This window comes from Oncorhynchus gorbuscha, linkage group LG03 (genome assembly GCF_021184085.1).
Source record: "Oncorhynchus gorbuscha isolate QuinsamMale2020 ecotype Even-year linkage group LG03, OgorEven_v1.0, whole genome shotgun sequence".
Taxonomy (NCBI): Eukaryota; Metazoa; Chordata; class Actinopteri; order Salmoniformes; family Salmonidae; genus Oncorhynchus; species Oncorhynchus gorbuscha.
In genome coordinates this window covers 53,887,711-53,914,506 of record NC_060175.1, presented here as the reverse complement: position 1 = coordinate 53,914,506, position 26,796 = coordinate 53,887,711, and the positions used below count along the sequence as shown (strand labels likewise).

The following is a 26,796-nucleotide window of genomic DNA, read 5'->3' as shown; positions in this document are numbered from 1 at the left end:
TTTGTCACACTGCTTTGCTTTATCTTGGCACGGTCGCAGTTGTAAATGAGAACTTGTTCTCAACTGGCCTACCTGGTTAAATAAAGGTGAAATTAATACAAATAACAAAGTAAAGAGGAAGTAGAATCCTTTACTTCCGTTGTTTATATGTGCCCATAGCAACGTTCGAAAATGAGAGGGATACTTAACCCGTACAGTAGGTGTCGGCATCCACCACTAACGTATGTTTGTGGACTTCCGTAATACCATAGACGAAGATTCGTTTGCTGCTTGTTTATTCCGTTGGTGATAGCTATATAACGGAGTAAAAACGTGTCCACACGGTCTATTTCAAAGACCGTTGGCAGATTTTTTTCGTTCTTGTCTACTCATCCACCATCCGTCTCGTCATTGCATCCTCACAAATGGCTGATCCCAAATACGCCAACTTGCCTGGAATTGTAAGTGGCTTGTTAGCTTGCTTGCTATTCACATTGTCGCGTTGTTAGTAGGTAAGCACAAGTGTTTATAAGATGTTTGATGAATGCTAGATAAAATCTCATCAAAACCACAGAGTCCCGGCAGCTAGTTAACTATTTAACGAGTTATCCAAACGTTTGCTAGCTAGCATTGGTTTGCCACACATTAGCCTGATATGATAAAAAAAAGCCTGATATGATAACGTTATCGTACTAGCTAGTGACCTAAGTTAACGGTAGCTAGTCAGTGTCAGACTCCTGGTTAACTTCTTATATGCATTGAAATTGACCGTTAAATAACAGACATACAACTCACATTTCTAAACGTAGTCTTTGGACGGCTAACTAGCTATTAGTCAGTGATTTGACAGAAGTAGGCGTACATAGCCTGAGCTATGTAACGTTAGGCATTTAAAAAAAATGTTATTAACACAACAAATACAAAAAAAATTTTTAAAAATACAAAAAAACAAATGTACAATTTCATAAACCTAACAATTTGTTAAATACTTTTGTGGTGAGTATTGCTTTTTTTGTTTTTACATTTACTGATCATTTCAAAATAATATTTCAATTCTATCGTAAATAATGTGAAGAGGGGTTTGTTCTCTGCCCACTTCATTTTATGGACAAAGAATCTTCCATGAAAGATAAACAAATTAACAATGAAAGTTAAATCAGGGTCCATATCATTTGGATCAAAAATAAAACATAATATCAGAATCTTTCAAATTAACATTAATAGTTGTTTCTTTTAAAATAAAATATTCTAACTCACACCAAAATCTTCTGACATAAAGAGCAGTCCCAAAATAAATGGTCAAGAGTCTCTGGGTCACAATCACAAAATACACATTTGTTATCAATAGCTATGTATATCAATAGCTATGTAATAGCTCTGTGTATAATAAAGGTCTTTACAGGGTAGATTCTATGAATGAGTTTGTATGATACGTCTTTCACCTTTATTAGATGTACAATATTTACCATACAACAATGCAACTTTGTTCCAGTTCACTTGTCCTTGGGCTGCATTCCTCTACATTTTAGCAGAGGGAATAGTAACATAGTGACAGTTTCTTTATATACATGTTATTACATTTATAGTTTAAAATGTAAATTCCTTCGAACTGTATTGAGGCTACAAAATCCTCAACAGTTGCACTTGGAGTATTGCTATATTCTCCTAAAAGAAGAATAGCACCTTTAGGGATGGCTCTAACAACAATTTGATACTCCTCAGGAGTGAATGTAACATTGTGTGTTCCAATAAATTCTGGATAATCATATAGTTGTCCATCATTATTCAATAATAATGATAGTTTAACCCAAATAATGTTGTTGTCAAACCAGTTTTGGAAAAACAAAGACTTGTTTTTGTATTTGTCTTTATTATTCCAGATTGTATACCTATGAGGGGAATAATTGTGTTTGTACATGAGGTTCCAAGTTAGAAGTACTTGTTTATGAAAGTTTGCAAGCTTAATAGGGATTTTACCCATATCTGCATTTAAAATAATATTAAATTAGGGATGATATTTCAAATGCCATCGTTATTTCTTAAATATTTTGGTATCCATTTAATCTTAAATATTATATTGGAGGTTTTAAAATCCAGAACATTCAACCCTCCTTCACCTTGGGTGCTACAAACGTTAGGCATTTAGCTTTCCCGAAACTGAATTGGAAATGCAAATGAACAAACTAAAAATCAATATCATTTTTGTAATGGCTTTTCCAGAATTGAAATACATTTTATTTGTGACAATTCAAATTGAAATACAAAAATGATATTGAATGATCATTTTCATGATAGAGTATGCATAATGCCTACCAATTTGAATAATAAATAGCAAAGTGTGTCATTTCCATGCCATGGTACTAACCAGTACAACATGGACACATTTAAAAACTAAATGTAAATGCTGAATTGACATCATTTCTCATGTTTGCCATTACGTTTCCTTGTGACAGCATGAATTGTGACAAATAGAAAATGACAAGTTACAATAATTTTCCATACTGCGTGGTTTAAAGGGATACTATAGGATTTTATATTCTACTTTCCCAGAGTCCGATGAGCTCATGAATACTACTGACACACAATCAGTTAACCGCTACTCTAACATTGAAATCTAGTATATACACCCTTGTCCCCACCATTCCACAGACAGGATCCTGTATATGTCCTTAAGAACACATAAAACAATTTTTTTTTATCTATATCTCTTCACACACAGTCTCATCCCATTCTCTCCTGACCTTAATCATGTCCACATCTACACTTGGTTTAGGAAACTCCCCCGAGGCCATATTCTACCACCTTCTGCCCGATTGTCCACCTGTATGTCCTCTGCTTACCAACTACTTGCTCCCAGCATTCCCCAGTTGCCGTATGCTTCTGAACCCCCTTTCAACCTCGCCCAGTACGCTAATGCAAGTTTGTCCTGCCTCCGTTGCAGTTGACCACTATCCACAGGGCGGCGAACTAGTGAGGGCCCAAAAAGGTGACACTTTTTGGGCCCTGCTAGGTGGATAAAAAAGAAATGCAAAATTCTATTGATTTATGCTGGATCCCTTCTTTAAATGCAGTTTTTAATAACTGTACTTATTAAACCCCAAATAATATGATATACATTATCAATCTCTGTGTGTAAAATAAAGTGGTTAATGTGATCCTAACTCGTAGCAACAACAAAAAAAGTGTTACCTAGACTTTACTACAAATTACACTCCAGTCCACAGAATAAACAATACATTAATATTGCAGTTAGTGTTGATAGCCTTTATAATAAGATGCTTGTGACCACACACATTTCAATATTGCACTTGGGGGGGAAAACCCATCTTATAGTAGAAATAGAATTAAACAATCAGGCATTCAATTTTTTTCTCTAATATAGTGACCACTATATAGTAGACATCGATCAAGTGCACAAGGATACATGTGCAAAAATAACGTTCACTGAGTAAAAAAATTAAATAATCCCCCTGTTATAGTATGTCAAGTTCAACAAAACAAAAGTAATATCTTTGGGCTACAGTTGAAAGAAAAAGTATGTGAACCCTTTTGGAATTACCTGTATTTCGGCATAAATTGGGCATAACATTTGATCTGATCTTCATCTAGGTCACAACAATTGAAAACCACTGTCTGCTTAAACTAATAACACCAAAAATTATGCATTTGTATGTCTTTATTGAACACACCGTGTAAACATTCACAGTGCATGGTGGAAAAAGTATGTGAACTGGTTTACCCTCCTTTGGCAGCAATAACCTCAACCAAACGTTTTCTGTAGTTGCGGATCAGACCTGCACAACGGTCAGGAAGAATTTTGGACCATTCCTCTTTACAAAACTGTTTCAGTTCAGCAATATTCTTGGGATGTCTGGTTGTGAACTGCTCTCTTGAGGTCATATTTTTCCCATCAGATCTATACACGAATCACGTTGGTTACCTATTTTGGATTTTAAAGAAGGGTGACTAGTTTGCATCCCTGTATCCACCTGCAATGCCTCAACAGGTGTCGTCTTGAAGGCCCCCACACACAATCTCAGGGTCCTAGACTGTATCCTTTCCATGCGCTGTAGTACTGTTTTGGCTGCCGATCCATATACACCCATAATTCAAAGATGACCTTATACCTGGTACATATTTTTTTATTTAACTAGCCAACTAGTGGTCCTGTAGCTCAGTTGGTAGAGCATGGCGCTTGTAACGCCAGGGTAGTGGGTTCGATCCCCGGGACCACCCATACGTAGAATGTATGCACACATGACTGTAAGTCGCTTTGGATAAAAGCGTCTGCTAAATGGCATATATTATTATTATTATATTATATATATATATTAAGAACAGATTCCTATCTCAGTTGTTGAATCTTGTTATGCTCATACAATTATGTACACATGTTAAATATGCTGAAAATAAACACAGTTGACAGTGAGAGGACGTTTCTTTTTTTTGCTGAGTTTATCTGAGTTATTCAGGATATAATCTTTGCTATGCTGGCTAGGCCCGCCGGTGAGCAAGGCGGTTGAGGGAGGGGATACGGGGAGACTGACAGGACATTATGCTTGCTGCAAGCTACTAGTGATGATGGCTAGTATCTATACTGATCAAAAATAATAACTGCAACATGCATAATTTTCAATAATTTTAGTGAGTTATTTCATATTAGGAAATCAGTGAATTTAAATACATTTATTAGGCCCTAATCTTTGGAATACACATTAATGGGCAGGGGCGCAGCCATGGGTTGTGATGTGAGGGCATAGGCCCATCCAGCCAGTCAGTGAGGTTTTTCCCCACAAAAGGGTGTTATTACAGACCGATACTTTTCAGTTAAATTAGCTGTCCGGGTGGCTGGTCTCAGGTTATCCCGCAGGTGAAGACAGTAGATATCTGGGCTGTTGTGGTTACATGTGGTCTGCGGTTGAGGCTGGTTGTACAAACTAGAGGTCGACCGATGAATCGGAATGGCCGATTAATTAGGGCCGATTTCAAGTTTTCATAACAATCGGTAATCAGCATTTTTGGACACCGATCATGGCCGATTACATTGCACTCCACGAGGAGACTGTGTGGCATGCTGACTACCTGTTATGCGAGTGCAGCAAGGAGCCAAGGTAAGGTGCTAGCTAGCATTAAACGTATCTTGTAAAAAAACAATCAATCTTAACATAATCACTAGTTAACTACACATGGTTGATGGTATTGCTAGATATTATCTAGCGTGTCCTGCGTTGCATATAATCTGACTGAGCATACAAGTATCTAAGTATCTGACTGAGCGGTGGTAGGCAAAAGCAGGCACTTAAACATTCATTCAAACAGCACTTTCGTGCGTTTTGCCAGCAGCTCTTCGTTGTGCGTCAAGCATTGCACTGTTTATGACTTCAAGCCTGTCAACTCCTGAGATGAGGCTGGTGTAACCGAAATGAAATGGCTAGCTAGTTAGCGCGCGGTAATAGTGTTTTAAACTTCACTCGCTCTGAGCCTTCTAGTAGTTGTTCCCCTTGCTCTGCATGGGTAACGCTGCTTTGATGGTGGCTGTTGTCGTTGTGTTGCTGGTTCGAGCCCAGGGAGGAGCGAGGAAAGGGACTGAAGCTATACTGTTACACTGGCAATACTAAAGTGCCTATAAGAACATCCAATAGTCAAAGGTTAATGAAATACAAATGGTATAGAGGGAAATAGTCCTACAATTCCTATAATAACTACAACCTAAAACTTCTTACCTGGGAATATTGAAGACTCTTGTTAAAAGGAACCACCAGCTTTCTTTCATATGTTCTAAGCGAAGAACTCAAACATTAGCTTTCTTACATAACACATATTGCACTTTTACTTTCTTCTCCAACACTTTGTTTTTGCATTATTTAAACCAAATTGAACATGTTTCATTATTTACTTGAGGCTAAATTGATTTTATTGATTTATTATATTGAGTTAAAATAAGTGTTCATTCAGTTTTGTTGTAATTGTCATTATAACAAAGTTTGGGCTGATTAATCGGTATAGTTTTTTTTTTTTGGTCCTCCAATAATCGGTATCGGTATCAGCGTTGAAAAATCATAACCGGTCGACCTCTTATGTGGAGTGCAATAGAGATTGTATCATCTGTGGATCTGTTTGGGCGGTATGCAAATTAGCATGGGTCTATGGTTTCTGAGATAATGGTGTTGATGTGAGCCATTACCAACGTTTCAAAGCACTTCATGGCTACGGACGTGAGTGCTACAGGTCTGTAGTCATTTAGGCAGATTTATTTTATTTTTACAGGGACAGTGCACATTAATCAACGTTTCAGTAAAAGTGCCGGTTTTAGCCAGCCGGCTAATTTTCAACCGCAGTCCCTGGGCAGGTTATTAAAAACAATTACAATATAGACGATAGCACCATAGAACAAGCAAGACATAGCAACATAGGACAATCAAGACATAGCATACAAACAGAGCAACATAGAACAAAAAGCAGCAAGACAAAATTCATAAAAGCAACAAAGTGTTTCCACACCTCACAAGCTACAAGCTTTGTGTTCTTGGGCACAGGGACTATGGTGGTCTGCTTGAAACATCTTGGTTTTACAGACTCAATCAGGGACATGTTGAAAATGTCAGTGAAGACACCTGCCAGTTGGTCAGCACATGCCCGGAGCATACGTCCTGGTAATCCGTCTGGCCCCGCAGGCTTGTGTATGTTGATCTGTTTAAAGGTCTTACTCATGCTGGCTACGGAGAGCGTGATCACACAGTCGTCCGGAACAGCTGATTCTCCCATGCATGCCTCAGTGTTGCTTGCCTCGAAGTGAGCATAGAAGTGATTTAGCTCGTCTGGTAGGCTCGTGTCACTGGGCAACTCGCGGCTGTGCTTCCCTTTGTAGTCTGTAATAGTTTGCAAGCCCTGCCACATAAGACGAGCATCGGAGCCGGTGTAGTATGATTCAATCTTAGCCCTGTGTTGAAGCTTTGCCTGTTTGATTGTTCGTAGCAGGGCATAGCAGGATTTCTTGTAAGCTTCCGTGTTAGAGTCCTGCACCTTGAAAGCGGCAGTTCTACCCTTTAGCTCAGTGCGAATGTTGCCTGTAATCCAGTTTTGTGAAATAGTCACAGCCCAGCAATTCAGAAAGGTCCAGCAGTTCTGGGAAGTTTAATGGGCCTGCTCCTACTTTGTTAGATGGTACAGACATTTAAAACCCTCAATGAATGCTTCGTGCTCAAGCACTGTGGTTGGCTCGAACCATGACTGAGGAGCCTGTGAACAGGACACGCAGACCGACCGAGAGAGGGAGACAGCACAAACACACAGTGTGAGACCTGTGCCAAAAAAAGAAACTAAAACAAAATAAAATGTTACATTGCACATGTGATATTGCACTATATAGTCTGACCACTTTCAGATAATTCCTTTGTTTTTGAATAGCCACATACCAATATATCCCCCTGTAGGGTAACTTTAGTGCATCATAGGTTGCTAGCTATCTGGTAGAAAATAACCATGCTAGCTAGTTATCCAGTGAATTGTTTCAATCCACCTTCCAAATGTGAAATTACAAGCCACTTACCGTACCTAAAGGTGTTCTAAGCAGGTGTCTTGTTGTGAAGGTAACCAGCTAGCTATGCTAGCCGGTGCCAGTGGGCAGGCAAACTAACATTAGCCAATAGTTCCTTTTTCATAGCCAGCTAGCGATCCAACTTACTGGTAACTAGCTGCATATATTACCATAATTAGCTAGCTACTATTAGCTCCCTGTGTCCCCTCCACTGAGCTTTATAGTCCCCTCCCGTGAAATTCTCACACTCACTGACTATTCTTCTTCTGTGGGGTTTCACACTGGCTGTTCTTCTTTCGAATTGGGTTGGTGGATCACATCTATCTTAAAGGGGCATACAATGCCACCTACTGTACTAAAGTGTGATGCCAGGCACGGCCTACCTACATTAAATTATCTTCATTATTCTTGTTCCTAAAAGGAAACATGTGCACCACCAACTAACCTTACATTTTTTTTGTATTGTGGTATATAGGTGTATCATCACCCCATAAACTCTTCTGCAGTACTCTCGTACTCCTCTGCAGCTGCCTCATTAAAAGCCCACTACTGCACCATGCCAACGACCTGGGAGGACGGGACATCATCCCTCAACACTCTGTAACTCGTCTGAAGTCAAATCTCATATACCCAGATACGTCTCTGCAGCTGCCACCACAATATCTATTCATTGTGATTTTACGTTCCATTTCTGTGGTACAGTTGATAACCATTGCTATGAATGCTAAGAAGCCAACCTTACTGAAGCATAACTCACTCGTTTCCCTATCCCTCTGTGCTGGCACAAATCTACATCTCTGGGATCCTCTCTGGATCCCTTACACTTGACCTATCCTCCTCCACTTTCTTCACTGCCTCAGAAGGTCACCTTCTGCTCTATTCTGACTGGCCACATCAACCTGCCTCTCTCGCAACGGACACTTCTGATCCCCAGCTACATGAGCAACCCTACAGTTGACACGCACAACTTTATCCCCCCGAAATGACACGATCCTCTGTCCCATGCCCTCCTGCACACTGTCCACACCTTGGAATCTCCCTCCTACAACATGACCATAAAGTTGCACATGAAACAGCGCAGTGGATTCTGAACAAAAGTCCAAACAGGATATCTAAAATATCCTAACAGAACTTTGTCTGGTAGAGACTCAACTCAAAAGGACTGACAAGGACTCCTCTGTTTCACCTCGCTCCCCACCGTTTCTACGTTGCACAAACCAGAGCGCGTCACAAACACCAGGAATTTTCAACTTAAATTGCTCCACCTCCACACTTAACTCTACCACATAAATCATTCCTTTCAATGGTGCCCTGTTCCTAAGAGCAAAGCAAGAAATGGATCTTGACCCAAGTTGCGTGACATGGAGCGCTGGCACCCTCTGGTCAGAAGAAACACAAACAAATATCACAAATCCACTACAGGTTACCTTCACTGACTCAATTGCCCCAACTCCTTTCTCACCCATGCTGAAACCACAAGTGGATCATCCAAAAGGCAAGGGTCCACTTTCTCTGAAAATGTCACTCCTACTGGTCCAGATTGTTATTTATCATGTCTGACGCCATTCTTCCTCAACATACATCTTCATACTACACTCAGTTTTTCTTCTTCCTCGCTGTCTATAATCATATCTATCCGTTCACCACGGTCATCATCCGCTGCATTGCTTGCAGAGCACACATTGCTTGCAGTGTTTCTTCAAAACCCAACTTCAGTTCCTTTGCCCATTTTACAAGTCTGTCTATCACGGACCTCTCCGTGCTTCCTTCACCTTCCAAACATTTACCACGCCGCGGCTCTCCAAACTGGCGGTTGTTGCCGGGACAGCCTACAGCGACACAGCTGTGACTGAAAGCGATCTTGTTTTTTTATGGGGGTGTAGATCAGCTTTAATATTGCAGATTGTGGCTTCTATCAATGTAATAGTTTTAAAAATATATATATTTTGTATATATATTTACTCTACCATCCCTCCCCTAATTGGAGTAACCTAATGGACAACAACACTTAGGCATCTACTGCCAGCTTATACATGCTATTATACATTTTATGGACACAGTACTGTAATTTCCGGACTATAAACCGCTACTTTTTTTCCCACGCTTTGAACCTCGCGGTTTATACAATGACTATGGCTAATTTATGAATTTTTCCTGCTTTCACAAGATTCATGCCTCCAAAAAACTGAGCACCGTCACATAATGTGACGTAAATCGAGCGCGCTCAAACTTCCCATCATTCTGATTACGGTAGTAATTTTGTCACCCTCATCATGGCAAAGACACGGAGAAATGCATATGATGCAGCTTTCAAGTTGAAGGCGATCGATCTGGCTGTTGGAAAAGGAAATAGAGCTATTGCACAGGAGCTTGGCCTTAATGAGTCGATGATAAGACGTTGGAAACAGCAGCGTGAGGAACTGACTCGTGCAAAAAGACAACAAAGGCTTTCAGAGGGAAGAAAAGCAGATGGCCCGAACTAGAAAATGAGCTTGAAGACTGGGTCAACACACAGAGAGCAGACTGCGAGGTGTTTCAACTGTGCAGATCCAACTGAAAGCCAAAACAATCGTCACCGCAATGAAGTTTGAGGATTTTAGAGGTGGACCATCGTGGTGTCTAAGATTTATGAGACGTAAAGGCCTGTCCATCAGGGTACGGACGAGTCTGTGTCAGCAGCTCCCGACTACGAGGAAAAAGTTTCAAACTTCCGTAAATTCACTGATGCAAAGATAGAGGAGCATTCCATCGGCCCGCACGACATCATAAATATGGATGAGGTTCCTCTGACGTTTGACCTGCCTCTCACTCGGACTGTCAACAGGAAAGGCGAATCATCCGTCACGCTGAAAACAACTGGGCATGAAAAAACGCACTTCAGCTGTGTTCTGAGCTGCACGGCATCGGGAGAAAAGCTTCCACCGATGTTAATTTTTAAACGCATGACGATGCCAAAAGAGAAATTCCCGAGAGGAATTGTTATGAAAGTCAACAAGAAAGGATGGATGACGGAAGGCCTAATGCATGAATGGCATACGGAGTGTTACGGCAAGCGACCGGGAGGATTCTTTCACAAGAACAAGGCATTGCTCGTGTTGGACAGCATGAGGGCCCACATAACAGATTCTGTGAAAGAAGCCATCAAGAGGACAAACTCAATTCCAGCTGTGATTCCTGGGGGCACAACAAAGTATTTGCAGCCACTCAACGTCTGTAAATTGTGCATTTAAGGTGGCGCTCTGTGTTCAGTGGGAGGCTTAGATGACAAGTTGGGAGAAATCCTTCACTAAAACGGGCCGCATGCGAAGAGCCACTTATGGTCAAGTCTGCCAGTGGGTCCTAACAGCGTGGAGCATTGTCAAAAAAATCCACTTTCATCAACGGGTTTCGAAAGGCTGGACTGCTGCGTGTTGTTGAGGGCAGTTCAGCGGGGAATTTGCCTCCGGATGAAAGTGACGAGAGCGACAATGAAAACGATCCAACATCTGATGAAGCAATTCTGAGGCTATTCAACTCCGACACAGAAGGAGATGACTTCAGTGGTGTCAGTGCACAGGAGGAGGAAGATGGTGACCAATGACTTTATTGGTAGGCTACTGTTTCATTTTTGTTACAAGCTGTGTTTCGTTTAAAGGCTGTGTAAAGTTAATTTGTTTCAATGTACCGGTAGGCACCTGTGGCTTATAGACATGTGCGGCTTATTTATGTACAAAATACTTTATTTTTTATTTTTATCAGTTGGTGCGGTTTATATTCAGGTGCGCTTAATAGTCCAGAAATTACGGTATATTTTACATTTGGTTATCTTTTGTTTGTTTTTAGTCCCATCCTTCAGCTACCCTCAACCCCTCCCTTCTATCTCTGAAGACTATCCAGTTTTGATTTCTATTTGACATATATATTTTTAAACTGAAAGTGACAGTTGCTAGCAAGCACAGGCAACCTAACCTCTCTTCCATCTCACGTTACCGAAACCCCACCCACAGGTTTTGACAATCAACACAGGTCGAAAACGGTAACACAAATGAGGAAACTAAATAGCAAATTAAGCATTGTGAATGAATGATAATTTTGACGGTCTTAAACCACAGAGTATGGAGAATCATTGACAATTATTTATATTTTGTCACAGTTTATGCTATCACAACAAGGAAACTAAATTGCAACTCGACTTCATCTCGGGCCTAACACCCGTGCCAATACCCTCCAAACACCGGCTTCTTGGCCTTTATCACTTAATCAGAACACAAGTAGCTAGCTATGTTAATGTAATATTGATTGATGGAATGATTTTGTATTCATAGGCGTCCAACGAGCCAGATGTATATGAGACCAGCGAGCTGCCAGAAGATGACCAGGCACAGTTTGAGTCGGTGAGTGAAAGTTGGAGAGAGGAAAGAAGGGATTGTGGAGAGCGAAAGGAAGAGTTTCAACCCCCAAATACAGTTTTAGAATCATCTGTTGTGGCGTAGCAGCATGACTTCCTCTATGATAACCACTGCATGATACAGAGTGGTTGTTTGATTGATTAGCATCCAGAGATGTCATCATGCTGGCTCATGGATCAAGTCTGCTGTAGAACATACTTAAATGTCGTTTGACTCCCACTACAACCTAATAGTGGTTTCCCTCCCATATCCCAAACCCTACCCCTCCCTCCGCGTGTCTTGTTGTTTGTTGCCTTCTCTCCCCACCCACCCCTCCTGGAAGGCTAGTTTGTACAAGTAAGAGGTTATTTTTGTCTCAGTGCGGTTAAATCCTTCATGTCCCCTTTTCTTCCCCTCTTCAGATTGGGTGGAAATTGAGAATAGTCTACTTACCTGAAGATGTAATGTGTCCCATTGCTCTGTATCAATTCTGTTTTATTATTATTATTTTATTTAATGTGCTTTTGGCCAAATGGTTTATCACTTTTGTAGGGAGTGGTGTTTTTCATTTGATTAGTGTTCATGCAAGACATTTAGTAGGCCTAATAACCCTCTGTTTTCACCTCGACAGAATTGTAGCACGTCAGAGGATATTGAATCTAAGATGTCTCTGTTATTGGGTGTGCTGTTAAGAGATCTGCTAATGTATTTGTTTTAACATCCCTTTCGCCCATTCATAACAGTGTACATGTTAACAGAAGCTTAGTAACTAAAGATTGTTAGGAACTACATTACTTATCAAACACTAGGTGTGATACTGCAACACACACTGAAACCATTCAGAATGTCAATTGCAGATATGCATAAGCCTACTTTTAATATCTGAAGACCATCGGGATTTCATCATACCCACACAGTTTCTTAATGGATGTGTGTTGCACTCGGTTTTGTTTATTTACTTCATGGCGCTAAACCTATTTTCTTTCTAACCATCGCGACTTTGACTTAGGGGCTCAGAAATGGCTTTTCCCTCCTGACAATCCCCTCCTTCCACTGACTACATGATGCTAACAATACCAAGTACAGGATTAGAGGCTTCAGTAAATGGTGAGGGGCTCAGGGCATATGTTGCCTACACACACAGGATATCAGTCACACATTCTGTGTGTGTGTACTGTATGATTTGCAACGTCAACAGTCTATAACCAATGCTGCTAATGTATCACAGTAACCACAGCGCAGGCCCTGTGGGGCTGAGAGAGGGTGAACCGTGACGTCATGATGATCAGACGGTCAGCCTAGCTCAGAACACTGTTCTCTTTCTTGGCAGTGACGGGCTGGCTGCTACTGTTGTGCGTGGCATGTGATAACCACATTAATCTGTGTTTCTCTCTCTTTTCTACTCTTCCCCCTGTGGTCTTCCTCTTTCTCTAACTCTCCTTGGGAACTTAAGGAGCTGGTAAGATCCTCAGTGACTGACTGACTTACCCCTCCCTCCCTCCCTTCCTCCTAACATCTACTTGTCAGTCTTTTGCATGCATCTCTGTACTGTGTGTGTCGGTTTTTACTGTCTGCATTAGTGGTGATTAATCCCATGAGCCCCTTTGTGAGCTGATCATTTGAACTTTAGACACATTGATGACTTCATACTCAACCTAGTGCACAATTGCCTGAGGCTCCAGAATGATGCTCTTCAAGTTTGATTTAGTCGTAGGTTCCCGGAACAACTAATGATGGGAGTCTGACTCTTCCAATGAGTAGATGCATGTCACGGATGGATTCATTAAAAGGTAATAGCTGATCTCATAGAAGTCATGCAGAGATGAAAGACCAAAGCCACAGGAGAAACTCTGAATACCAAATAAGCTAAAGGCTGAAACTAAAACCAAACTCTACCATATGATGTGCAGTGGGTTTCATGCTACTGTATTCTTCTCTCCCCCCTACCATTTTCCTAAGGTTTTAAGCCCCATAGCTTCCATCAGTCAGCTGTGCATGCGGTTCATTTTCATGTAGAGCAGTCGTTCTTGGATACCTCAGTCAATGTTAATTTTCCATCCACATTCTCTTCACACCCTCTTACACAATTAGTTGTTCCGTTTCATTGGTCAATAGAGCTTGTCTACTTAGTGCGGAAATCCCGCTAGCAGGATCAAATTCAACAACATCCAGTGAAATCGGAGCGCGCCAAATTCAAAATACAAAATCGTAATATTAAACATTCTTGAAAATGCAGGTGTTTTACATAATTTAAAAGCTTAACTTCTTGTTAATCCAGCCGCATTGTCAGATTTCAAAAGGTTTACGGCGAAAGCATACCACACGATTATCTGAGGACTGCGCCCCACACACAAGCATTAAAAACATTTTCCAAACCAGCACAGGTGACACAAAAGTCAGAAATAGCGATAAAATAAATCACTTACCTTTGAAGATCTTCCTCTGTTTGCAATCCCAAGGGTCCCAGCTACACATCAAATGGCCGTTTTGTTCGATAAAGTCCATCTTTATGTCCCAGAAAAGTCAGTTTAGTTGGCGCGCTTGATTCAGTAATACATCTGTAATACACAAAGGAATCCCAAAAGTTACCATTAAACTTTGTCCAAACAAGTCAAACAATGTTTCTAATCAATCCTCAGTTACCCTAATATGTAAATAAACAATAAAATTTAAGACGGAGAATAGTATGTTCATTACCGGAGATAAATAACGAAGTGAGCACCCTCATCCACGAGCGCTATAATCCTACAGCCAAAATGGGAACCACCTAGAAAAACTTCAAATTCTAGCTAATTCTTCAAATAACAAGGCTGAAACTCATTCTAAGGACTGTTGACATCTAGTGGAAGCCCTAGGAACTGCAATCTGGGAGGTATAATCCTTTGTTTTTCCCAATAACAAGGATTTGAATGGGCAGACACCTAAAAATAAATAATAATTCTGGATTCTCCTCGGGTTTTTGCCTGCTATATCAGGTATGTTATACTCGCAGACATTATTTTAACAGTTTTAGAAACTTCAGAGTGTTTTCTATCCAATTATATGCATATCCTAGCTTCTGGGCCTGAGTAACAAGGAAGTTTACTTTGGACACGTCAGTCATCCGAATTTCTCAATACTTCCCCCGTTGATTGTGGACCCAGTTGAAACCATCCATGCCATTCCGTTATACCTTTGTGTTCAGGATTAAATTGTTTCTCTTTTCCTGATCAAATCATAAATCAGCCGTTTCGGTTTTCCTTCCTGGAGAATAGACTGGTTTCTCCAACTGAATATGTCTGTGTGTGTGTGTGTGAGAGAGAGCTGGCGCTGTCGTTGATTGGCATCTCACTGGGGTCCTCTTTCAAACCGTGTGAATAAACTCTTCATTGAGCTGTATCTTTGTGACTGGTTTAATGTATTGACTGTTAAAGACTACAGATGACAATTCGTTTTGTGGCTAGAATCTGGTGCATGAGCCCTGTAAAATAAATAAATTCTGGAGGCTGGATGTACACATCTAATGGTTCTGGTTGTACAGATGCATAGGACTAGTTCCCAGATCATATTTAAAGAGTCAGTGTGACAGATGGCCCATGGTTAGAACACTAACAGCAGAAATACCCATCAATCTATCAATCAACTGGGAATCAATCCTTAAGAATAATTTTGCCCTAGATCCACTCGCATATCTCTCTATTCCCAAACCATGTGTTCATATGCGACTTTGTCGAGATTGGCTGGTAAGATCTCTGAGTGGATTGGAGACGCGAAAGTGAAGAATATGGCTGCATCTCAATAGTATAAAGAGAGCTGAGATGCAGCCTGTGTCTGTTGCGTATTCAGTTGCTAGGGACTCTCCTGGAAGAAGCTAGCTAGCTTACAAAGAATAACAACAAAAAATATCTAGTTAACAGAAGAAAGGAAGACAAAATAAGGACAAAAGAAGGACAGAAGAAAAAGGAAAAGAAAGAGGACAACAAAGTGAAACAGTCAGCACTTCTATTGCAACTTCGTATTTCGTCGTCCTAACGTAGTCTACACTGCTATCTGCCCAGCAGCTAGCCAGCTAGCAAACGTCCACCGTCTACCGAATAGCAGCACTGTAGAAACTATTACACTCAACTGAACGACTTGATTAGTGTAGTGTTAGCTAGCTACATAGTTGTCTTTGCTGTCTTCGTATCCAAGATAATTGTGTAGTTTAGAGCGTGTAGTCTTAGAGTGATTATCTTAATTTACCGAGGTTAGCTAGCCAGCTATTTGTCGTCCTTAACGTAGGAGACACTGCTAGCTAGCCAACAGCTAGCCAACGTCTACTGAATAGAACTTCCGCACTCAACAACCGGTCGCATTCCGCTTCGCTCCACAGGTAGTATCACATTTTTCATTTCATTTCATTACAGCACAACGGTTTGATTTATTTGATCGTAGCTAGCTACATAGCTAGCTACATAGCCGTCTGTGTATCAAAGATAATTGTGTAGTCTAGAGCGATTTTCTAGGTTAGCTAGCCAGCTATTGTCGTTCTTTTAACGCAACGTAACGTAATCAACACTGCTAGCTAGCCAGCTAGCCCCGAATAGCAGCACTGTAGAAACTACTACACTCAACGGAACGACTTGATTAGTGTAGTGTCAACAACGCAGCCACTGTCAGCTAGCCTACAAAGTCAACAACGCAGCCACTGCCAGCTAGCCTACTTCAGCAGTACTGTATCATTTTTAATAATTTTAGTCAATAAGATTCTTGCTACGTAAGCTTAACTTTCTGAACATTCGAGACGTGTAGTCCACTTGTCATTCCAATCTCCTTGCATTAGCGTAGCCTCTTCTGTAGCCTGTCAACTATGTGTCTGTCTATCCCTGTTCTCTCCTCTCTGCACAGACCATACAAACGCTCCACACCGCGTGGCCGCTGCCACCCTAATCTGGTGGTCCCAGCGCGCACGACCCACGTGGAGTTCCAGGTCTCCGGTAGCCTCTGGAACTGCCGATCTGCAGCCAACAAGGCAGAGTTCATCTCAGCCTATGCCTCCCTCCAGTCCCTCGACTTCTTGGCACTGACAGAAACATGGATCACCACAGATAACACTGCTACTCCTACTGCTCTCTCTTCGTCCGCCCACGTGTTCTCGCACACCCCGAGAGCTTCTGGTCAGCGGGGTGGTGGCATAGGGATCCTTATCTCTCCCATGTGGTCATTCTCTCTTTCTCCCCTTACCCATCTGTCTATCGCCTCCTTTGAATTTCATGCTGTCACAGTTACCAGCCCTTTCAAGCTTAACATCCTTATCATTTATCGCCCTCCAGGTCCCCTCGGAGAGTTCATCAATGAGCTTGATGCCTTGATAAGCTCCTTTCCTGAGGACGGCTCACCTCTCACAGTTCTGGGCGACTTTAACCTCCCCACGTCTACCTTTGACTCATTCCTCTCTGCCTCCTTCTTTCCACTCCTCTCCTCTTTTGACCTCACCCTCTCACCTTCCCCCCTACTCACAAGGCAGGCAATACGCTCGACCTCATCTTTACTAGATGCTGTTCTTCCACTAACCTCATTGCAACTCCCCTCCAAGTCTCCGACCACTACCTTGTATCCTTTTCCCTCTCGCTCTCATCCAACACTTCCCACACTGCCCCTACTCGGATGGTATCGCGCCGTCCCAACCTTCGCTCTCTCTCCCCCGCTACTCTCTCCTCTTCCATCCTATCATCTCTTCCCTCTGCTCAAACCTTCTCCAACCTATCTCCTGATTCTGCCTCCTCAACCCTCCTCTCCTCCCTTTCTGCATCCTTTGACTCTCTATGTCCCCTATCTTCCAGGCCGGCTCGGTCCTCCCCTCCCGCTCCGTGGCTTGACGACTCAATGCGAGCTCACAGAACAGGGCTCCGGAAGGCCGAGCGGAAATGGAGGAAAACTCGCCTCCCTGCGGACCTGGCATCCTTTCACTCCCTCCTCTCTACATTTTCCTCCTCTGTCTCTGCTGCTAAAGCCACTTTCTACCACTCTAAATTCCAAGCATCTGCCTCTAACCCTAGGAAGCTCTTTGCCACATTCTCCTCCCTCCTGAATCCTCCTCCCCCTCCCCCCTCCTCCCTCTCTGCAGATGACTTCGTCAACCATTTTGAAAAGAAGATCGACGACATCCGATCCTCGTTTGCTAAGTCAAACAACACCGCTGGTTCTGCTCACACTGCCCTACCCTGTGCTCTGACCTCTTTCTCCCTCTCTCTCCAGATGAAATCTCGCGTCTTGTGACGGCCGGCCGCCCAACAACCTGCCCGCTCGACCCTATCCCCTCCTCTCTTCTCCAGACCATTTCCGGAGACCTTCTCCCTTACCTCACCTCGCTCATCAACTTATCCCTGACCGCTGGCTACGTCCCTTCCGTCTTCAAGAGAGCGAGAGTTGCACCCCTTCTGAAAAAACCTACACTCGATCCCTCCGATGTCAACAACTACAGACCAGTATCCCTTCTTTCTTTTCTCTCCAAAACTCTTGAACGTGCCGTCCTTGGTCAGCTCTCCCGCTATCTCTCTCAGAATGACCTTCTTGATCCAAATCAGTCAGGTTTCAAGACTAGTCATTCAACTGAGACTGCTCTTCTCTGTATCACGGAGGCGCTCCGCACCGCTAAAGCTAACTCTCTCTCCTCTGCTCTCATCCTTCTAGACCTATCGGCTGCCTTCGATACTGTGAACCATCAGATCCTCCTCTCCACCCTCTCCGAGTTGGGCATCTCCGGCGCGGCCCACGCTTGGATTGCGTCCTACCTGACAGGTCGCTCCTACCAGGTGGCGTGGCGAGAATCTGTCTCCTCACCACGCGCTCTCACCACTGGTGTCCCCCAGGGCTCTGTTCTAGGCCCTCTCCTATTCTCGCTATACACCAAGTCACTTGGCTCTGTTATAACCTCACATGGTCTCTCCTATCATTGCTATGCAGACGACACACAATTAATCTTCTCCTTTCCCCCTTCTGATGACCAGGTGGCGAATCGCATCTCTGCATGTCTGGCAGACATATCAGTGTGGATGACGGATCACCACCTCAAGCTGAACTTCGGCAAGACGGAGCTGCTCTTCCTCCCGGGGAAGGACTGCCCGTTCCATGATCTCGCCATCACGGTTGACAACTCCATTGTGTCCTCCTCCCAGAGCGCTAAGAACCTTGGCGTGATCCTGGACAACAAACTGTCGTTCTCAACTAACATCAAGGCGGTGGCCCGTTCCTGTAGGTTCATGCTCTACAACATCCGCAGAGTACGACCCTGCCTCACACAGGAAGCGGCGCAGGTCCTAATCCAGGCACTTGTCATCTCCCGTCTGGATTACTGCAACTCGCTGTTGGCTGGGCTCCCTGCCTGTGCCATTAAACCCCTACAACTCATCCAGAACGCCGCAGCCCGTCTAGTGTTCAACCTTCCCAAGTTCTCTCACGTCACCCCGCTCCTCCGCTCTCTCCACTGGCTTCCAGTTGAAGCTCGCATCCGCTACAAGACCATGGTGCTTGCCTACGGAGCTGTGAGGGGAACGGCACCTCAGTACCTCCAGGCTCTGATCAGGCCCTACACCCAAATAAGGGCACTGCGTTCATCCACCTCTGGCCTGCTCGCCTCCCTACCACTGAGGAAGTACAGTTCCCGCTCAGCTCAGTCAAAACTGTTCGCTGCTCTGGCTCCCCAATGGTGGAACAAACTCCCTCACGACGCCAGGACAGCGGAGTCAATCACCACCTTCCGGAGACACCTGAAACCCCACCTCTTTAAGGAATACCTAGGATAGGATAAAGTAATCCTTCTCATCCCCCCCCCCTTAAAATATTTAGATGCACTATTGTAAAATGGTTGTTCCACTGGATGTCATAAGGTGAATGCACCAATTTGTAAGTCGCTCTGGATAAGAGCGTCTGCTAAATAACTTAAATGTAATGTAATGTAATGTATTCCTGTGGTGTATCTGACATTACGTTCTCTCTGGGTGCCTCCCTCCATAACAGGAAGAGCTGTGCAGTGACAGTGTGGAGAGGATCGTGGTCAACCCTAATGCAGCTTACGACAAGTTCAAGGACAAACGCGTCAGTACTAAAGGAATCGGTCAGTCTACTACATCCAACAGCTGGATGTCCAGGCATGATATACAGCGCATTCAGACCCCTTGACTTTTTCCACATTTTTAAGTTACAGCCTTATTCTAAAATGCACTACATTTGTTTTTGTTCATCTTCAATCTACACACAATACCCCATAATGACAAAGCGAAAACAGTTGTTTTTAAATATTTTTTTTGCATAAACAAGTAACCGTTACCTTATTTACATAAGTATTCAGACCCTTTGCTATGAGACTCGAAATTGAGCTCCGGTGCATCCTGTTTCCATTGATCATCCTTGATGTTTCAATAACTTTACCTGCGGTAAATTTAAATTGATTGGAAAGGTACACACCTGTCTAAATAAGGTCCCACAGTTGACGGTGCATGGCAGAGCAAACTCCAAGCCATGAGGTCGAAGGATTTGTCCGTAGAGCTCAGACACAGGATTGTGTCCAGGCACAGATCTGGGGAGGGTACCAAAAAATGTCTGCAACATTGAAGGTCCCCAAGAACACAGTGGCCATCATTCTTCAATGGAAAAAGTTGTGAACCACCAAGACTTTTTGTTGAGCTGGCCACACGGCCAAAATAACAATAGAGGGAGAAGGGCCTTGGTCAGGGAAGTGACCAAGAACCCAATGGTCACTCTGATAGAGCTCCAGAGTTCCTCTGTGGAGATGGGAGAACCTTCTAGAAGGACAACCCTCTCTGCAGCACTCCACCAATCAGGCCTTTATGGTAGAATGGCCAGACAGAAGCCAATCCTCAGTAAAAAGGCACATGACAGCCCAGTTGAAGTTTGCCAAAAAGCACCTAAAGGACTCTGACCACGTGAAGCAGTAATTTTTTGGTCTGATGAAGATTGAATTATTTTTGGCCTCAATGGCAAGCGTCTTATCTGGAGGAGACCTGGCACCAATCCCTACGGTGAAACATGGTGGTGGCAGCATCATGCTGTGGGGATGTTTTTCAGCAGCAGGGACTGGGAGACTAGTCAGGATCAAGGGAAAGATGAACGGAGCAAAGTACAGAAAGATCCTTGAAAACCTGTTCCAGAGCGCTCAGGACCTCAGACAGGATCGAAGGTTCACCTTCAAACAGTACAAAGACCCTAAGCACTCAGTCAAGACGACGCAGGAGTGGCTTCAGGACAAGTCCTTGAGTGGCCCAGCCAGAGCCCGGATATGAACCAAACCGAACATCTCTAGAGAGACCTGAAAATAGCTGTGCAGTGACTCTCCCCATCCAACCTCACAGAGGTTGAGAGGATCTGCAGAGAAGAATGGGAGAAACTCCCCAAATACAGGTGTGCCAAGCTTGTAGCGTCATACCCAAGAAGATTCAAGGCTGTAATCGCTGCCAAAGGTACTTCAACAAAGTGATGAGTAAAGGGTCTGAATTCTTATGTACATGTGATAATTCAGTTTTGTTTTTTAATACATTTGCAAAAATGTCGACATCTCTTTTTGCTCTGTCATTATGGGGTATGGTGTGTTGATTGAGGATTTTATTTTTTTCCATTTTAGAATAAGGCTGTAACGTAAACAACATATGGAAAATCAAGGGGTCTGAATACTTTCCGAATGCACTGTAGGGGCAGTAGTTTTCCCCTCACCACACGACCTGACCTGGAAGAACTTTTCCTGCATATTGCATCTTATTATTGTTATTATTATTATTATTATAATATAGTCTATATGCAGAGCAGTTAACCTCAGTCACATGATCAGGAAGACCCATGGCTCGCTGAACAGGGTCAGGGAAAACTTCTGGCCCTAGACATCAGGCATTTCATGAATTGGTCACAAATCACCTAATATTCTGCTTTTTCCTGTAATAAATGTGTCCCTTCCAGACTTCTCAGACTGTATCAGTAAGAACAAAAGAGTGGGCTATGAGTCTGGAGAATATGAGATTGTGAGTAGACCCTGGGCCTACATTATTGAATTTCATATTGATCATCTTAGTTATATAAATATAAATAACACTTGAATTTCTGTGAAATCAATGTCAATACCTTTTTCCATTCTAATCGTGTGTGTTATTTTGCTGTCTGTTCAAGTGCTTCACTGTTTTAACTGGTTTTCCTCTCCCTCTCTTCTTTCACTTAATCCCCCTTTTCTCCCTGTCTAGTTGGCAGAGGGCTGTGGGGTGAAGGAAACCCCCCAGCAGAAGTACCAGCGGCTGGTCAATGAGATCCAGGAGCTCAGTCATGAGGTGGAAACCATCCAGGTAGGGCCCAGACACAGTTCCAAGACACAGTTCCAAGCAACCTGTTTGCTTCCTAGCCCTTACACCCTACCCCCTAGGCCTAGACTATCCAGGTCAGACAGGAAAATCAGGAATCCCTTAAACCATCCTTTATGTACTGTATACACCATTTGACCTAGACCTACCCCAAATCAGTGGTTGCCCTTTTCACATCTGTCTCGCTGTCCCCCAGGCGACCACGAAGGATAGCAGTGCAGAGGAGCGTCTGACCCCAGTAGTCCTAGCCCAGCAAGCTGCCCAGCTCAAACAGCAGCTGGTCTCTGCCCACCTGGACACTCTGCTGGGACCACAGGCATATATCAACCTAGCTGACCCAGACAGAGCACTGGCCAAGTAAGTAAGTAAGTAAGGGAGGGGAAGGGACTCCCTTCTGGGTCCCAGAAGAGCTCGCCAAGTGAGAGGACAGGGAGGGAAGTAGGAAGGGATTAAAAATGGTAGCAAATGCAATTTAGTCTCAAATGGTTACATACAGTAGTTGTCAGAAAGGGAGACGATATTACTTAGTCTTAGCAGTCGCTGCTCTTATTAAAGACTTAAAAGGTGTCAGGAAGCCTAGCGGTTAAGAGCGTTGGGCCAGTTACCGAACGGTTGCTGTTTTGAATCCCTGAGCCGACTAGGTGAAAAATCTGATGATGTGCCCTTGAACAAGGTACTTAAACCCTAATTGCTCCTGTAAGTCACTGCATAGGGGCATCTGCTAAGTGACTCAAATGTAAAAGACTGTCTTCTTATAATATATAATATAATATATGCCATTTAGCAGACGCTTTTATCCAAAGCGACTTACAGTCATGTGTGCATACATTCTACGTATGGGTGGTCCCGGGAATCGAACCCACTACCCTGGCGTTACAAGCGCCATGCTCTACCAACTGAGCTACAGATGTTTTTTCCTTACCTTCCCTCTCCCTTCTCCACCCTTTTGTTCTCTATTTGTTTCTCTCCACCCCCAGGCGTCTGCTAACCCAGCTGGAGGCAGCGAGGAGCAGTAGGAGGAGTACAGGGGAGGGGAAGGCCTCAGCAGCATCTAAAGCTCCCGATGGTGTGGTGCTCTATGAGCTGCACAGCCGGCCAGAGCAGGAGAAGTTCACAGACGCTGCCAAGGTAAGGGGCCTGTGCATGCGCATGTGAGTGAGGAGAGCTCAATGAGTGTTAGCTTTTGTGTCTGTTGTGCTAGATGGGTTGGTGATGTAATGTTAGGTGTGTGAGGTCTGTTGACTAAATTATTTGTCTTTGTTACGTGATTTGGTAATTAATTCTCCATCTCTCCTGTGTGTAGATGGCAGAGCTGGAGAAGCGGCTTGCAGAGCTGGAGACTGCTGTGGGCTCTGGATCAGACAAACTGGGTCCTCTGAGTGCTGGGGTGCAGGGAGGCAGTCTCATGGTGAGTCTCTTCTGCACTCTTTTTTTCAGTACTGAACTCCACCCATATCATCAATCACTGTTAACCCTTTGACTGATTTTGAGACATTCTATCTATGTCATCAGTCACTGTTTGGTACTGAGGCAAAATTACTAAATATTATTAAGTTCAACCTACATAACCACAACTTCACTCACTTCGTGGTCATGATTGGAAGCCAATGAATCCCTGTTAACCTTGTGACTGTCTCTCTCTCTCCCCCCCTTTCCATCTCCCTCTTTCTCTTCTCCATGCTGTCTCCCCCACCTCCCAGGACACCATGGAGCTGCTGCAGGCGCGGGTCAGTGCTCTGGACTCAGCCACTCTGGACCAGATAGAGGCCAGACTGCAGGTTAACACACCTTTACCATTGCAGAGGCAAATACAAAACGAATCAGTGTCTGTGGCAACTTCAGCCTACTCCACACTGTGTGTCTTGCCGCTTCTAGTTGTCAGAAGGCCTGGAGGGACCTTGACAACCAACACCATTTGTTGTCGTACTGCAATACTACACTTATGTACATGTGATGATTTTGTGTTGTCTATGTATAGAGTGTCCTGGGGAAGATGAATGAGATTGCAAAGCACAAGGCAGCCATCGAAGATGCTGATACACAAAACAAGGTCAGTAACTACCTGGTTTTTATGTCCAACTTTTAAAATGTGAACTTTATACCGCATCTTAGGACTATTTCACACAACATTTTTCAAGTAATTGTGGGCTGACCAGGAAAAACTATTGGCACAAACTATGCCCTATTGATCAAACCCTGACAATCCACTACTAACCATATAATTATTCCGACTGCATTTTACAGCAACTCTTTCTGCTGTCAATAAATATTCACACCCGACCTTATCATTATTTGGTCTGCAACTTGTTCCATTAACTATTATTTAATTTCTATTATTCCGATAACTGTTGTCTGTCAGGTGTCTCAGCTGTATGACGTGGTGCAGAAGTGGGACGCCATGGCAACCTCTCTGCCTCAGGTGGTGCAGAGGCTCCTGGCTGTCAAAGAGTTGCATGAAGAAGGTAATAACTAGGGCTGGTTCCATTACTGTGTAACTGACGGTTATGGATAAGGACATGAAAATAAAATAACCATTAAAAAATACGGGGTTGGGGGAACAAACAGGTGACGGAAGCCGGACATTTGTGCGGTTGAGTCGGTTTCTGAGGTAACATGGACTCTGAACAACGTGATGAAACTTTGTTGCTCCTTGCTGACATAAGCAACAAATAAAATAAAGCTTTATTTATACCGCACATTTCAGACATGGAATGCAACACAATGTGCTTTACAGGAAAAAACTAACAATGGAAATAAAAGCGGAAATATTTACAACACAACAAGATAAACATTTTTTTAAAGAACGACAAACTGAACAACTAAAAAGCTCCTGAAGGAAAAGCAAAGCTAAACATGTTTTTTAAGATCTCTTTTAAATATGTCCACAGTTTTGCCCCCCCCCTCATGTTTTCTGGCAAGCTATTCTATATATATATATTTCACCTTTATTTAACCAGGTAGGCCAGTTGAGAACAAGTTCTCATCTACAACTGCGACCTGGCCAAGCAGTGCAACACAAACAACACAGAGTTACACATGGAATAAAAGTCTATATACAGTGTGTGCAAATGAGGTAGGATAACGGAGGTAAGGCAATAAATAGGCCATAGTGGCGAAATAATTACAATATAGCAATTAAACGCATAACTAAAGGCTGCCTGTCCAATGCGTCCAGTCCTAGGCTTTGGGATAGTTAAATGCCAGTTCCAGAGTACCTAAGGGACCTACTGGTTTGACTGGTAGACTCATTTGTACACTCGCAATAGTATTGCCTAGTATTGACATTACCATGTAATATAGAAGAAGTTCATTCAAATGATAACTGATGTGGCACGTGGAATGTACTGTATTTATTCAGAATTTTTTGTTATGTCAGTTGAATCTACAAATCACTTCACATATTGATAGGTACACTTCCTGCTTTGCTCCTCTGGGAACACTTGCAATGGCTGCCAGTCCACCCATTATGCAATCATTGACTTGAATTGAGACACCCTTTCTGTTTCTATGGCAGCACATGCAGTCAGGAGCACATGCTGTAAAAAAAAAGTTTTGCTATTCGAAAGGTTATTACGGAGGCCGTGGTCATTTGGCTGGCCAATTACGATCATCCAAAAAGCCATGACTGTAACAACCCTAGTAATAACCTGACAATCTCACCCGGTGTCCATACTATTGGCAAACAAATTGTTATTTGAGTTGCACTGGATTCGGCTAGAATTTTGCTCTTTTGGGACTAGGCTTGACCTGCTGGCTGCGATTTACACAGGCAGCCCAAATCTGATATTTATTATTGGCAAAATATCAGAATTGGGCTGCCTGTGTAAATTAAGCTATAGTAATGCAGATTGCTTAACTCTGATGGACAGTGTCTGTCTGTGATGACCTGACTCATAAGTCTTAGTCTCTCTATAGCCATGCAGTTTGGTCAGCTGCTGACCCACCTGGACACCACCCAGCAGATGATCAACAACTCTCTGAAGGACAACGGAACACTGCTCTCACAGGTAGGAAACACTACGACACTCACCACTTTCACACTGCTGTGGGACACATTTCACACTGCTCTCACAGATTGGTAGGACTGCTGCTGGGACTGACGTGACCTTTACATGACTGAGCTCTTGTACCTGTCACACTGTATTGAGCTGAACTGTACTGCACTTGTCTGTTTAGCCATACATCATAGTTGCTGGAACTGTGCTGAAAAGGAGAATGTGAAATGATGGTGTGGTAAGGGTAATAAAGTTCTCTTGTCTACCCGGGACAAACATGTCCATGTACTTGATCCCCATGGTGTCACCTGTACATCGTGCATTGTCTTTTTTTTGTTGACAAAAGGTCTTACTCTTGTGTAGCTAGACAGCCTGTCCATTCAATACATTAAACCAAATAAATGCACTTAACTTAAAATCATTGTTTATGAATTACCATAGACGTATGTAATGATTTTGCAAGAAATAGAAGTCTTTTTATGTACAGTGCCTTCACATCCCTTGACTTTTTCCACATCTTGTGTTACAGCCTACATTTAAAATGGATTTAAATTGAGATTTTGTGTCACTGGCCTACACACATTTTTATAAATGTAATA

The 26,796-nt window shown here is 43.1% G+C and overlaps 1 protein-coding gene across 2 annotated transcripts; it reads left to right on the top strand.

Annotated features, from left to right (window-relative positions):
- Window positions 1-197: 197 nt before the first annotated feature.
- On the top strand, window positions 198-26,299 carry LOC124031571 (dynactin subunit 2-like). Of its 2 annotated transcripts, XM_046342976.1 has the most exons (13): window positions 198-440; window positions 11,821-11,889; window positions 13,337-13,342; window positions 19,861-19,957; window positions 21,811-21,872; window positions 22,089-22,187; window positions 22,399-22,559; window positions 23,180-23,330; window positions 23,506-23,610; window positions 23,903-23,980; window positions 24,181-24,252; window positions 24,562-24,664; window positions 26,118-26,299. In XM_046342976.1, the coding sequence occupies exons 1-13, from the start codon at window positions 405-407 to the stop codon at window positions 26,282-26,284; spliced, it is 1,206 nt and encodes a 401-aa protein (XP_046198932.1). In that variant the 5' UTR covers window positions 198-404; the 3' UTR covers window positions 26,285-26,299. The 2 variants fall into 2 exon arrangements, with proteins under 2 accessions (XP_046198932.1, XP_046198933.1); XM_046342977.1 differs by lacking the exon at window positions 13,337-13,342 and having other exon boundaries at window positions 201-440.
- Window positions 26,300-26,796: the final 497 nt, after the last annotated feature.